The sequence below is a fragment of the Salmo trutta genome, chromosome 19 (genome assembly GCF_901001165.1).
Source record: "Salmo trutta chromosome 19, fSalTru1.1, whole genome shotgun sequence".
Lineage (NCBI taxonomy): Eukaryota > Metazoa > Chordata > Actinopteri > Salmoniformes > Salmonidae > Salmo > Salmo trutta.
In genome coordinates this window covers 5,625,968-5,639,690 of record NC_042975.1, presented here as the reverse complement: position 1 = coordinate 5,639,690, position 13,723 = coordinate 5,625,968, and the positions used below count along the sequence as shown (strand labels likewise).

The 13,723-nt window shown below is 46.0% G+C and overlaps 1 protein-coding gene across 1 annotated transcript in view; it reads left to right on the top strand.

The window, feature by feature from the left end:
- Positions 1-13,009, top strand: part of gusb (glucuronidase, beta) — a 28,573-nt gene extending 15,564 nt beyond the window's left edge. Inside the window, exons 9-12 of the mRNA XM_029699548.1 lie at positions 5,571-5,655; positions 6,322-6,498; positions 7,492-7,627; positions 11,930-13,009. Coding sequence (XP_029555408.1) covers positions 5,571-5,655; positions 6,322-6,498; positions 7,492-7,627; positions 11,930-12,093 — 562 coding nt within the window. The 3' untranslated portion in view covers positions 12,094-13,009. The remainder of the gene's footprint in view (positions 1-5,570; positions 5,656-6,321; positions 6,499-7,491; positions 7,628-11,929) is intronic.
- Positions 13,010-13,723: the final 714 nt, after the last annotated feature.

Sequence of the window (13,723 nt, the reverse complement as noted above, 5' to 3'; positions counted from 1 at the left end):
CCACTAGGCTACCTACCCCCCTACACTCTAACCACTAGACTACCTACCCCCCCTACACTCTAACCACTAGACTACCTACCTCCCCCTACACTCTAACCACTAGACTACCTGCCCCCCCTACACTCTAACCACTAGGCTACCTACCCCCCCTACACTCTAACCACTAGGCTACCTACCACCACTACACTCTAACCACTAGACTACCTGCCCCCCCCCCCCTATACTCTAACCACTAGACTACCTACCCCCCCTACACTCTAACCACTAGGCTACCTGCCCCCCCTACACTCTAACCACTAGGCTACCTACCACCACTACACTCTAACCACTAGACTACCTGCCCCCCCCCCCCCCTATACTCTAACCACTAGACTACCTGCCCCCCCCCTATACTCTAACCACTAGGCTACCTACCCCCCTACACTCTAACCACTAGACTACCTACCCCCCCTACACTCTAACCACTAGACTACCTACCCCCCTACACTCTAACCACTAGACTACCTACCCCCCTACACTCTAACCACTAGGCTACCTACCCCCCCTACACTCTAACCACTAGACTACCTACCCCCCTACACTCTAACCACTAGACTACCTACCCCCCTACACTCTAACCACTAGGCTACCTGCCACCCCTACACTCTAACCACTAGACTACCTACCCCCCTACACTCTAACCACTAGACTACCTACCCCCCTACACTCTAACCACTAGGCTACCTGCCACCCCTACACTCTAACCACTAGACTACCTACCCCCCTACACTCTAACCACTAGGCTACCTGCCCCCCCTACACTCTAACCACTAGACTACCCCCCTACACTCTAACCACTAGACTACCCCCCTACACTCTAACCACTAGGCTACCTGCCCCCCCTACACTCTAACCACTAGGCTACCTGCCGCCCTAAAGATCGTAGGCTGTGTTCTTATTGGGGAGGATTACCTAGCATTACTCAGTGCTGCTAAAGATCGTAGGCTGTGTTCTTATTGGGGAGGATTACCTAGCATTACTCAGTGCTGCTAAAGATCGTAGGCTGTGTTCTTATTGGGGAGGATTACCTAGCATTACTCAGTGCTGCTAAAGATCGTAGGCTGTGTTCTTATTGGGGAGGATTACCTAGCATTACTCAGTGCTGCTAAAGATCGTAGGCTGTGTTCTTATTGGGGAGGATTACCTAGCATTACTCAGTGCTGCTAAAGATCGTAAGCTGTGTTCTTATTGGGGAGGATTACCTAGCATTACTCAGTGCTGCTAAAGATCGTAGGCTGTGTTCTTATTGGGGAGGATTACCTAGCATTACTCAGTGCTGCTAAAGATCGTAAGCTGTGTTCTTATTGGGGAGGATTACCTAGCATTACTCAGTGCTGCTAAAGATCGTAGGCTGTGTTCTTATTGGGGAGGATTACCTAGCATTACTCAGTGCTGCTAAAGATCGTAGATTGTGTTCTTATTGGGGAGGATTACCTAGCATTACTCAGTGCTGCTAAAGATCGTAGGCTGTGTTCTTATTGGGGAGGATTACCTAGCATTACTCAGTGCTGCTAAAGATCGTAGGCTGTGTTCTTATTGGGGAGGATTACCTAGCATTACTCAGTGCTGCTAAAGATCGTAAGCTGTGTTCTTATTGGGGAGGATTACCTAGCATTACTCAGTGCTGCTAAAGATCGTAGGCTGTGTTCTTATTGGGGAGGATTACCTAGCATTACTCAGTGCTGCTAAAGATCGTAGGCTGTGTTCTTATTGGGGAGGATTACCTAGCATTACTCAGTGCTGCTAAAGATCGTAGGCTGTGTTCTTATTGGGGAGGATTACCTAGCATTACTCAGTGCTGCTAAAGATCGTAGGCTGTGTTCTTATTGGGGAGGATTACCTAGCATTACTCAGTGCTGCTAAAGATCGTAAGCTGTGTTCTTATTGGGGAGGATTACCTAGCATTACTCAGTGCTGCTAAAGATCGTAGGCTGTGTTCTTATTGGGGAGGATTACCTAGCATTACTCAGTGCTGCTAAAGATCGTAGATTGTGTTCTTATTGGGGAGGATTACCTAGCATTACTCAGTGCTGCTAAAGATCGTAGGCTGTGTTCTTATTGGGGAGGATTACCTAGCATTACTCAGTGCTGCTAAAGATCGTAGGCTGTGTTCTTATTGGGGAGGATTACCTAGCATTACTCAGTGCTGCTAAAGATCGTAGGCTGTGTTCTTATTGGGGAGGATTACCTAGCATTACTCAGTGCTGCTAAAGATCGTAGGCTGTGTTCTTATTGGGGAGGATTACCTAGCATTACTCAGTGCTGCTAAAGATCGTAGGCTGTGTTCTTATTGGGGAGGATTACCTAGCATTACTCAGTGCTGCTTGAGGGGGGGAACCGGGCAAGGCCTTAAAGGCTCCATTTTCCAAGGTATTTCAAGCAGCTTTGGTATTTACTTTACATCTGTAAAACCCACGCATGTGAGTGGGTGTGTACTTTGAATGCTTATTCATCAGATGGGAGAGAAGTGTATGGGTTCGTCTGAGCATGTCCTGGTAGAATGGATTACTAGCATGTGGAATGCAGTCCGAGTACTACTGAACCCTGCCCTTCACAGAGCAGCTACAGGTGTCCTTACATCCGCTCAGGGCAGGGAGTGACAGACCGACAGGAAAACAGCAGGAATTTCCTCCATGAAGTTTCTTGACGTTACAGTACTTGACAATGTGGTGTAGTCATAGTCAACAAAGACAGTGATACTGCGAGACTGAGTTTGTATCATAGTCAACAAAGACAGTGATACTGCGAGACTGAGTTTGTATCATAGTCAACAAAGACTGTCTGATACTGCGAGACTGAGTTTGTAGTCAACAAAGACTGTCTGATACTGCGAGACTGAGTTTGTATCATAGTCAACAAAGACTGTCTGATACTGCGAGACTGAGTTTGTAGTCAACAAAGACAGTGATACTGCGAGACTGAGTTTGTAGTCAACAAAGACTGTCTGATACTGCGAGACTGAGTTTGTATCATAGTCAACAAAGACTGTCTGATACTGCGAGACTGAGTTTGTAGTCAACAAAGACAGTGATACTGCGAGACTGAGTTTGTATCATAGTCAACAAAGACTGTCTGATACTGCGAGACTGAGTTTGTAGTCAACAAAGACAGTGATACTGCGAGACTGAGTTTGTATCATAGTCAACAAAGACTGTCTGATACTGCGAGACTGAGTTTGTATCATAGTCAACAAAGACTGTCTGATACTGCGAGACTGAGTTTGTATCATAGTCAACAAAGACTGTCTGATACTGCGAGACTGAGTTTGTATCATAGTCAACAAAGACTGTCTGATACTGCGAGACTGAGTTTGTAGTCAACAAAGACAGTGATACTGCGAGACTGAGTTTGTATCATAGTCAACAAAGACTGTCTGATACTGCGAGACTGAGTTTGTATCATAGTCAACAAAGACTGTCTGATACTGCGAGACTGAGTTTGTAGTCAACAAAGACAGTGATACTGCGAGACTGAGTTTGTATCATAGTCAACAAAGACTGTCTGATACTGCGAGACTGAGTTTGTATCATAGTCAACAAAGACTGTCTGATACTGCGAGACTGAGTTTGTATCATAGTCAACAAAGACTGTCTGATACTGCAAGACTGAGTTTGTATCATAGTCAAAGACAGTCTGATACTGTGAGTAGAGATCGACGGATTATGATTTTTCAACACCGATACGATACCGATTTTTATTGGAGGACCCAAAAAAGTCGATACTGATTTAATCGGACGATTTTTATATATATATATATATTTGTAATAATGACAATTACAACAATAATGAATGCACAATGAACACTTTATTTTAATTTTAACTTAATACAATACATCAATAAAATAAATTAAGTCTCAAATAAATAATGAAACATGTTCAATTTGGTTTAAATAATGCAAAAACAAAGTGTTGGAGAAGAAAGTAAAAGTGCAATATGTGCCATGTAAAAAAGCTAACGTTTAAGTTCCTTGCTCAGAACATGAGAACATATGAAAGCTGGTGGTTCCTTTTAACATGAGTCTTCAATATTCCCAGGTAAGAAGTTTTAGGTTGTAGTTATAGGACTATTTTTCTCTATACCATTTGTATTTCATATACCTTTGATTATTAGATGTTCTAATAGGTACTTTAGTATTGCCAGCCTAATCTCGGGAGTTGATACGCTTGAAGCATTGCGAAGAGCTGCTGGCAAACGCAGTAAAGTGCTGTTTGAATGAATGCTTACGAGCCTGCTGCTGCCTACTATCGCTCAGTCAGACTGCTCTATCAAATCATAGACTTAATTATAATATAATAACACACAGAAATACGAGCCTTAGTTTCCAGATTTGACCATATTAATGACCTATCATCTTGAAAACAAAATGTTTATTCTTTCAGTGAAATACGGAACCGTTCCGTATTTTACCTAACGGGTGGCATCCATAAGTTTAAATATTCCTGTTACATTGCACAACCTTCAATGTGATGTCAATATTCTGGCAAATTAGTTCGCAACGAGCCAGGCGGCCCAAACTTTTGCATATACCCTGACTCTGCGTGCAACGAACGCAAGAGAAGTGACACAATTTCCCTAGTTTAATATTGCCTGCTAACATGAATTTATTTTAACTAAATATGCAGGTTTAAAAAAATATACTTCTCTGTATTGATTTTAAGAAAGGCATTGATGTTTATGGTTAGGTACATTCGTGCAACGATTGTGCTTTTTTCGCAAATGCGCTTTTGTTAAATCATCCCCCGTTTGGTGAAGTTGGCTGTCTTTGTTAGGAAGAAATAGTCTTCACAGTTCGCAACGAGCCAGGTGGCCCAAACTGCTGCATATACACAGAACGCAAGAGAAGTGACACAATTTCACCTGGTTAAAAGAAATTCATGTTAGCAAGCGATATTAACTAAATATGCAGGTTTAAAAATATATACTTGTGTATTGATTTTTAGAAAGGCATTGATGTTTATGGTTAGGTACATTAGTGCAACGACAGTGCTTTTTTTTTGCGAATGCGCTTGTTAAATCATCACCCGTTTGGCGAAGTAGGCTGTGATTCAATGATAAATTAACAGGCACCGCATCAATTATATGCAATGCAGGACAAGCTAGATAACTACACATGGTTGATGATATTACTAGTTTAACTAGTGATTATGTTAAGATTGATGTTTTTTTTATAAGATACGTTTAATGCTAGCTAGCAACTTACCTTGGCTCCTTGCTGCACTCGCATAACAGGTAGTAAGCCTGCCACGCAGTCTCCTCGTGGAGTGCAATGTAATCGGCCATGATCGGTGTCCAAAAATACCGATTATGAAAACTTGAAATCGGCCCTAATTAATCGGCCATCCCGATTAATCGGTCGACCTGAGTTTGTATCATAGTCAACAAAGACGGCCTCACAGTATCAGACTTTCAGACTCACTTTCTTCTTCCAGGTCCTTTCTTCCTCACTAAGTCCATCTGTATCCTGACACCCTACCCCATCTTGGAACAGGGAAACCATTGCTCTCTAAATGTTTTTGTTTGTCTTTTTCAGGACACTGATAGCTCATACCAAATCTCTGGATGTCACTCGACCGGTCACGTTTATCACCGCCAGTAACTTTGCCAGGGACAAGGGGGTGAGACTTCACTGTGTTTCTCTTGTTTATGAAGGATTATTCACAGAACTATTTCTTTCTCAATTTGCTCGTCCTCGATTCCTCGCATCCTCTCCTCCCTTCTCCAAACTTATTGAAAGAGCTCAGAGGGGGAATTGTGGCCCTCTTCCAATATGTTTTCAGAGTAGAGGATCTGAGGAATCGAGGAAAGACTAACTGAAAAAGAGCCTGGCTTGTCGCCAAAATATATAGTAATTTATTTTGAAGGCATACCTATGCCCTGACTCAATCATCCTGGCTCACTGAGGTCTGACTCTGCAGCCACAGTGACTCCCTGCTGCAGATAACTCTATAAGAGGAATGTTTTTACTGAATGTCTCTTCCACTCAGACTTATCGGGCATAGTTTATCAGTGACTCAACTAAGCACAGTTAAAACTGTAACATTCCATACATTACTATGGCAATTCAATGCCAATGAATATATATATATATATAAACAAGGACCGCAACACTGAACCAGTAGTTATATTTCTTCTCACGTTGAAAACCGTCTATACATAGGCGCCATTTAATTATGACCGTAACGTTCCATACATTTACAATGGCAATTCAATGCCAATGAAATTGTGTTGAACACAGTAACACTGCTCTTCTCTCCCCCCCACCCCCCACACACACACACAAGGCTCCCTATGTGGATGTGATCTGTGTGAACAGTTACTTCTCCTGGTACAGTGACCCAGGTCACCTGGAGGTCATCCCCTTCCAGCTCAACACCCAGTTTGAGAACTGGTACGGGAAGTACCAGAAACCCATCATCCAGAGTGAATATGGCGCCGACGTGGTTCCAGGGCTGCACACGGTGAGTGTTGTTCTAACAGGACTGCACGCGGTGAGTGTTTTTCTCCAGGACTGCACGCGGTGAGTGTTGTTCTAACAGGACTGCACGCGGTGAGTGTTGTTCTCCAGGGCTGCACACGGTGAGTGTTGTTCTCCAGGACTGCACACGGTGAGTGTTGTTCTACAGGACTGCACACGGTGAGTGTTGTTCTCCAGGACTGCACACGGTGAGTGTTTTTCTCCAGGACTGCACACGGTGAGTGTTGTTCTAACAGGACTGCACGCGGTGAGTGTTGTTCTAACAGGACTGCACGCGGTGAGTGTTGTTCTAACAGGACTGCACGCGGTGAGTGTTGTTCTAACAGGACTGCACACGGTGAGTGTTGTTCTACAGGACTGCACACGGTGAGTGTTGTTCTCCAGGACTGCACACGGTGAGTGTTGTTCTCCAGGACTGCACACGGTGAGTGTTGTTCTAACAGGACTGCACACGGTGAGTGTTGTTCTACAGGACTGCACACGGTGAGTGTTGTTCTCCAGGACTGCACGCGGTGAGTGTTGTTCTAACAGGACTGCACACGGTGAGTGTTGTTCTAACAGGACTGCACGCGGTGAGTGTTGTTCTCCAGGACTGCACACGGTGAGTGTTGTTCTAACAGGACTGCACGCGGTGAGTGTTGTTCTCCAGGGCTGCACGCGGTGAGTGTTGTTCTACAGGACTGCACACGGTGAGTGTTGTTCTACAGTCCATGTTCTCCACAGGACAGAAACAGACATATTTTTAAAATAACATAAGGTATTGTCAAAAGCAAACAGACATGTGCTTGTTAAGATTTCAACGTCTCTCTTTGAGGCGAACAATAGTCTGGATTCCATTTGGTCAAATGTGTTTGAACAAAGACCTCTCTGTCAAGCACCTACCTAGGCTTGAACACTGGTTGAAACGAATGAATTGAAAGTTAAGTGGTTGAGCTTGAGTGATCAATGGAAATAAAGTTTTTTTTTTTTTTTACAGGATCCTCCCATGATGTTCACTGAGGAATACCAGAAGATAGTGTTAAAAAACTACCATGATGTGTTTGATCAGAAGAGGAAGGAGTATGTCATTGGAGAGCTCATCTGGAACTTTGCTGACTTCATGACGGCACAAAGTAAGGAGGAATTCCTAAAAACCTGTAGGACTGGAATAGATTGAAAGTGTCGTTATGACAGCCATTCTTGTAAAAACCTACCATTTGAAGCTGGTTGTCATGCCTTTGCTTGTTTAGCTAATAATGACTTTCTCTTTACTCGGGGGGGCTCGATTCAATCCGTATCGCAGAAGTTCAGCGCTATAGCGCGATTTTTAAATTGAAAGGCAATGTTCCAGCGTTGACGGAGACTGAATTCATGGTAAACTGCATACAGTATGTCGGCTCAACCGGAAATGACCTTTTTTAAATTTCAACCGTATCATTGCGATGAACTTCCACCATATGGATTGAATGGAGCCTAGAGTAAGGGGAAAGACAGCAGTAGTATGAGTTAGTGGTGTGGGGTAGGAGTTAGTGGAGGCGGGGTAGGAGTTAGTGGAGGCGGGGTAGGAGTTAGTGGAGGCGGGGTAGGAGTTAGTGGAGGCGGGGTAGGGGATAGTGGTGTGGGGTAGAGGTTAGTGGCGGCGGGGTAGGAGTTAGTGGAGGCGGGGTAGGAGTTAGTGGAGGCGGGGTAGGAGTTAGTGGCGGCGGGGTAGGAGTTAGTGGCGGCGGGGTAGGAGTTAGTGGTGCGGGGTAGGAGTTAGTGGTGCGGGGTAGGAGTTAGTGGTGGCGGGGTAGGAGTTAGTGGTGGCGGGGTAGGAGTTAGTCGTGTGGTGGCGGGGTAGGAGTTAGTGGTGGCGGGGTAGGAGTTAGTGGTGGCGGGGTAGGAGTTAGTGGAGGCGGGGTAGGTGTTAGTGGTGGGGCGGGGTAGGAGTTAGTGGTGGCGGGGTAGGAGTTAGTGGTGGCGGGGTAGGAGTTAGTGGAGGCGGGGTAGGTGTTAGTGGTGGGGCGGGGTAGGAGTTAGTGGTGGCGGGGTAGGAGTTAGTGGTGGCGGGGTAGGAGTTAGTGGTGGGGCGGGGTAGAAGTTAGTGGTGTGGGGTAGGAGTTAGTGGTGGGGGGTAGGAGTTAGTGGTGGGGCGGGGTAGGAGTTAGTGGTGGGGCGGGGTAGGAGTTAGTGGTGGGGCGGGGTAGGAGTTAGTGGTGTGGGGTAGGAGTTAGTGGAGGGGGGGTAGGAGTTAGTGGTGGGGCGGGGTAGGAGTTAGTGGTGTGGGGTAGGAGTTAGTGGAGGCGGGGTAGGAGTTAGTTGTGTGGGGTAGGAGTTAGTGGTGTGGGGTAGGAGTTAGTGGAGGGGGGGTAGGAGTTAGTGGTGGGGCGGGGTAGGAGTTAGTGGTGTGGGGTAGGAGTTAGTGGAGGCGGGGTAGGAGTTAGTGGTGTGGGGTAGGAGTTAGTGGAGGCGGGGTAGGAGTTAGTGGTGGGGCGGCGGGGTAGGAGTTAGTGGCGGCGGGGTAGGAGTTTGTGGTGTGGGGTAGGAGTTAGTGGCGGCGGGGTAGGAGTTAGTGGTGGGGCGGGGTAGGAGTTAGTGGTGGGGCGGCGGGGTAGGAGTTAGTGGTGTGGGGTAGGAGTTAGTGGTGTGGGGTAGGAGTTAGTGGTGTGGGGTAGGAGTTAGTGGTGTGGGGTAGGAGTTAGTGGTGGTGGGGTAGGAGTTAGTGGTGTGGGGTAGGAGTTAGTGGTGCGGGGTAGGGGTTAGTGGCGGCGGGGTAGGAGTTAGTGGTGTGGGGTAGGAGTTAGTGGTGTGGGGTAGGAGTTAGTGGAGGCGGGGTATGAGTTAGTGGTGTGGGGTAGGAGTTAGTGGCGGCGGGGTAGGAGTTAGTGGTGTGGGGTAGGAGTTAGTGGTGTGGGGTAGGAGTTAGTGGTGTGGGGTAGGAGTTAGTGGAGGCGGGGTAGGAGTTAGTGGTGTGGGGTAGGAGTTAGTGGTGTGGGGTAGGAGTTAGTGGTGTGGAATAGGAGTTAGTGGAGGCGGGGTAGGAGTTAGTGGTGTGGGGTAGGAGTTAGTGGTGTGGGGTAGGAGTTAGTGGAGGCGGGGTAGGAGTTAGTGGTGTGGAATAGGAGTTAGTGGAGGCGGGGTAGGAGTTAGTGGTGTGGGGTAGGAGTTAGTGGTGTGGGGTAGGAGTTAGTGGAGGCGGGGTAGGAGTTAGTGGTGTGGGGTAGGAGTTAGTGGTGGGGTGGCGGGGTAGGAGTTAGTGGTGTGGGGTAGGAGTTAGTGGGGGCGGGGTATGAGTTAGTGGTGGGGTGGCGGGGTAGAAGTTAGTGGTGGCGGGGTAGGAGTTAGTGGCGGCGGGGTAGGAGTTAGTGGTGGCGGGGTAGGAGTTAGTGGAGGCGGGGTAGGAGTTAGTGGTGGCGGGGTAGGAGTTAGTGGAGGCGGGGTAGGAGTTAGTGGCGGCGGGGTAGGAGTTAGTGGAGGCGGGGTAGGAGTTAGTGGCGGCGGGGTAGGAGTTAGTGGAGGCGGGGTAGGAGTTAGTGGTGGCGGGGTAGGAGTTAGTGGCGGCGGGGTAGGAGTTAGTGGTGGGGTGGCGGGGTAGGAGTTAGTGGTGTGGGGTAGGAGTTAGTGGGGGCGGGGTATGAGTTAGTGGTGGGGTGGCGGGGTAGGAGTTAGTGGTTACTGACACCCAAAAGTACTCGTTACATTTTGAATGCTTAGCAGGACAGGAAAATGGTCCAATTTACACACGTATCAAGAGAACATCCCTGCTCTACTGTACCCTACTGCCTCTGAGCTGGAGGACTCACTAAACACAAATGCTTTGTTTGTAGATTATGTCTGCGTGTTTAAGAAAAACAAAAACTCTGCCATCTGGTTTGGCAATTTGAAATTCTGTACTTTTTACTTTTGATACATAAGTATATTTAAAACAAAATACTTTTACTCAAGTAGTATTTTACTGGGTGACTTTTACTTGAGTCATTTTTTATTAAGCTGTCTTTATTTTTAAGTATGACAGTTGGGTACTTTTTCCACCTTCATGAAACTACTTAGCCTACATTTTGAATGCCACCGCAGAAGCTTCAAGGCATCTTTCCAATTAATAAGTAGCCTAGTTTTGTTTGGTTACCTCTTCCAATGCATTGTGGGAAAGTGTGAATCGAATTCTACTGGATTAAGTTCCCGAAATGAAGAACATCCTGATATTTTATTAAACCATACTGGATTTTTGAAATGTTGAATACTATTATAAACATTCTATTTTCGCATACTGAGAATGCGTCACATGCGCCAAATACAACAGTTGTAGACCTTACAGTGAAATGCTTACTTACAAGCCCTTAACCATAACACTGCAGTTTTACATTAGTGTCTTGATGCATGTTCTGGATATTTTTATTCTGTACAGGCTTCCTTCTTTCACTCTGTCATTTAGGTTAGTATTGTGGAGTAACTACAATGTTGTTGATCCATCCTCAGTTTTCTCCTATCACAGCCATTAAACTCTGTAAGTGTTTTAAAGTCACCATCGGCCTCATGGTGACATTCCTGAGCGGTTTCCTTCCTCTCTGGCAACTGAGTTAGGAAGGACACCTGTATCTTTGTAGTGACTGGGATTATTGATACACCATCTAAAGTGTAATTAATAACTTCACCATGCTCAAAGGGATATTCAATGTTTAATGTTTTTTATCTACCAATAGGTGCGTTGGAAAACCTTCCTGGTCTTTGTGGTTGAATCTGTTTTTTTGAAATTCACTGCTCGACTGAGTGACGTTACAGATAATTGTATCTGTGGGGTACAGAGATGAGTTAATGCAATTTATTATGTTACTTGTTAAGCACAGTTTTACTCCTGAACTTATTTCAGCTTGCAATTACAAAGGGGTTAAATACTTTTATTGACTCAATATATGTCAGCTTTTCATTTTTAATTAATTTGGAGAGAAAAAATGGAAAACAGAATTCCGCTTTGACATTTTGGTGTATTATGTGTGGGCCAGTGACGTCGAATCTCAATGTAATCCATTTTAAGTGCAGGCTGTAACACAACAATGTGGACAAAGGAGTGTGAATACTTTCTGAAGGCAGTGTGCGCTCCAGTCAGACCACTCCAGTCATGTGACTCGAGTGAGTCTACACCTCTGGAATTTGGTGTTGAATTTGTCGATAGTTCCCTGTTTGCTTCCCGGGGTGGCAGGTAGTCTAGTGGTTAGAGTGTTGGACTAGTAACCGAAAGGATGCTAGATCGAATCCCCGAGCTGACAAGGTAAAAATCTGTCGTTCTGCCCCTGAACAAGGCAGTTAACCCCCTGTTCCTAGGCTGTCATTATAAATAAGAATTTGTTCTTAATAACTGACTTGCCTAGTTAAATAAAACCTTGTATTCTGTACAGATCTATACTTTGACTGCTGAAACAAGCACTCAGGGAAATTAACCTTTATCTCTCTCTCTGCAGCGGTGACCCGCGTGGTGGGCAACAAGAAGGGAATCTTCAGCCGGCAGAGGCAGCCCAAAGCTGGGGCCTTCCTCCTGAGGGAGAGGTACTGGAGGCTGGCCAATGAGACAGGCCTGCTGCCCACCTGGTCCAGGTACCCCTGCTACCTGGCTACGTACCCCTGACCACACCTGGGTCCTATTCATTAGCGCAGAACCCTACACATTGTAACAAAACATTTCTAAACCTTTTGCAACCGAAAACAAAAACAATAATTTCTTATTTGACGAGTCCAGGTAGTCCTCCTCTGTTTTGTTCCGTTTGGTGTCTAACACCAACCTGTATGGAGCAGACTGCGTGACAACTAGAAACGCTATGAAGACCACAGCACGTAATTACCAGAACCAACTGGATCAATGGCTGCGTTTACACAAGCAGCTCAATTCTGATATTTGTTTCACTAATTGGACAAATGACCAATCAGATCTGATTTAGTGGAAGAATGATCAGAATTGGTGTGCCTGTGTAAACGCAGCTATTCCTGTGCGACCCTCTGCTCAGACGTTGCTGACGCCTGGCAGATCTTACAACGCCTGGGTAGGTATTTTACCTATCCGCTAACCACATGTGTTATAGCAATCTGTCAGTCAATGGGTGGATTTGATTATGCTGAGCTGCAGGACAACGGTCTATGGCTCGTGACGCGAACGGTCAAAAGCAGTAAGAGAAGGAGTGTCCTTCTCAAATCAAACAGCAATCTGCGCTGCTCGGTATTGTTAGTTTTCATTCAGAAGGTAGATAGTGTTTTTATCAAAAGCAATCACTTTTGCATGTGAAAACACAGAATCCTACTCATTACTCCCATGTCCTTAACCGGTTCCAAAACAAATGCAATCAACTATCACCCAGTGCAAAACACGCCTACCCGGGCCAGATTAATCAAATGCCCTCATTTGAGACAGTCGATGACTTGGCACACAACTATTGGTTATGTCTGTCTTGCCTTTTTTTTGTAATTCAGGGATCAACCAGTTATATACATGAATGTGAATCATGATGCTGTTCAGTGTAAATAAATGGGAATGTGATGTATGAAAGAAAGAATGTTTTGTTTTTTTACTCGTCTTTTTATTTGTATTCATCTTAGGACTTTATTCAGTCTGAATCGCTGAATCAGATTGTGTGATAGAAATGTAAAGGACATATGCAGCGTTTACCGCGGACGTACAGTCCGTTCAGAAACTATTCAGACCCCGTGACTTTTTCCACATTTTGTTACGTTACAGCCTGATTCTAAAAATGGATTACATAGTCTCTCCTCCCCCGTCAATCTACACACACTACCCTGTAATGACAAAACAAAAAACGGTTTTTAGAAAACTTTTGTTCAAGCATCTTCTTGGGTAAGACTCGAGGCTGTAATCCGCTCGCCCACAAGCTTTGGCAGACGTATTTGGGGAGTGTGGGGTTATGGAGTTCAGTATGCCAGATATTGGGGGGGGTTTTGGAGTTCAGTATGCCAGATATTGGGGGGGGTTATGGAGTTTAGTATGCCAGATATTGGGGGGGGGGGGGGGGGGGGGTTATGGAGTTCAGTATGCCAGATATTGGGGGGGGGGTTATGGAGTTTAGTATGCCAGATATTGGGGGGGGGGGGGGGTATGGAGTTGCCAGATATGGGGGGGGGGGGGGGGTTTATGAGTTTCAGTATGCCAGATAGTGGGGGAGGGGGTGGGGTTATGGAGTTCAGTATGCCAGATATTGGGGGGGGGGGGGGGGTTATGGAGTTCAGTATGCCAGATATTGGGGGGGGGG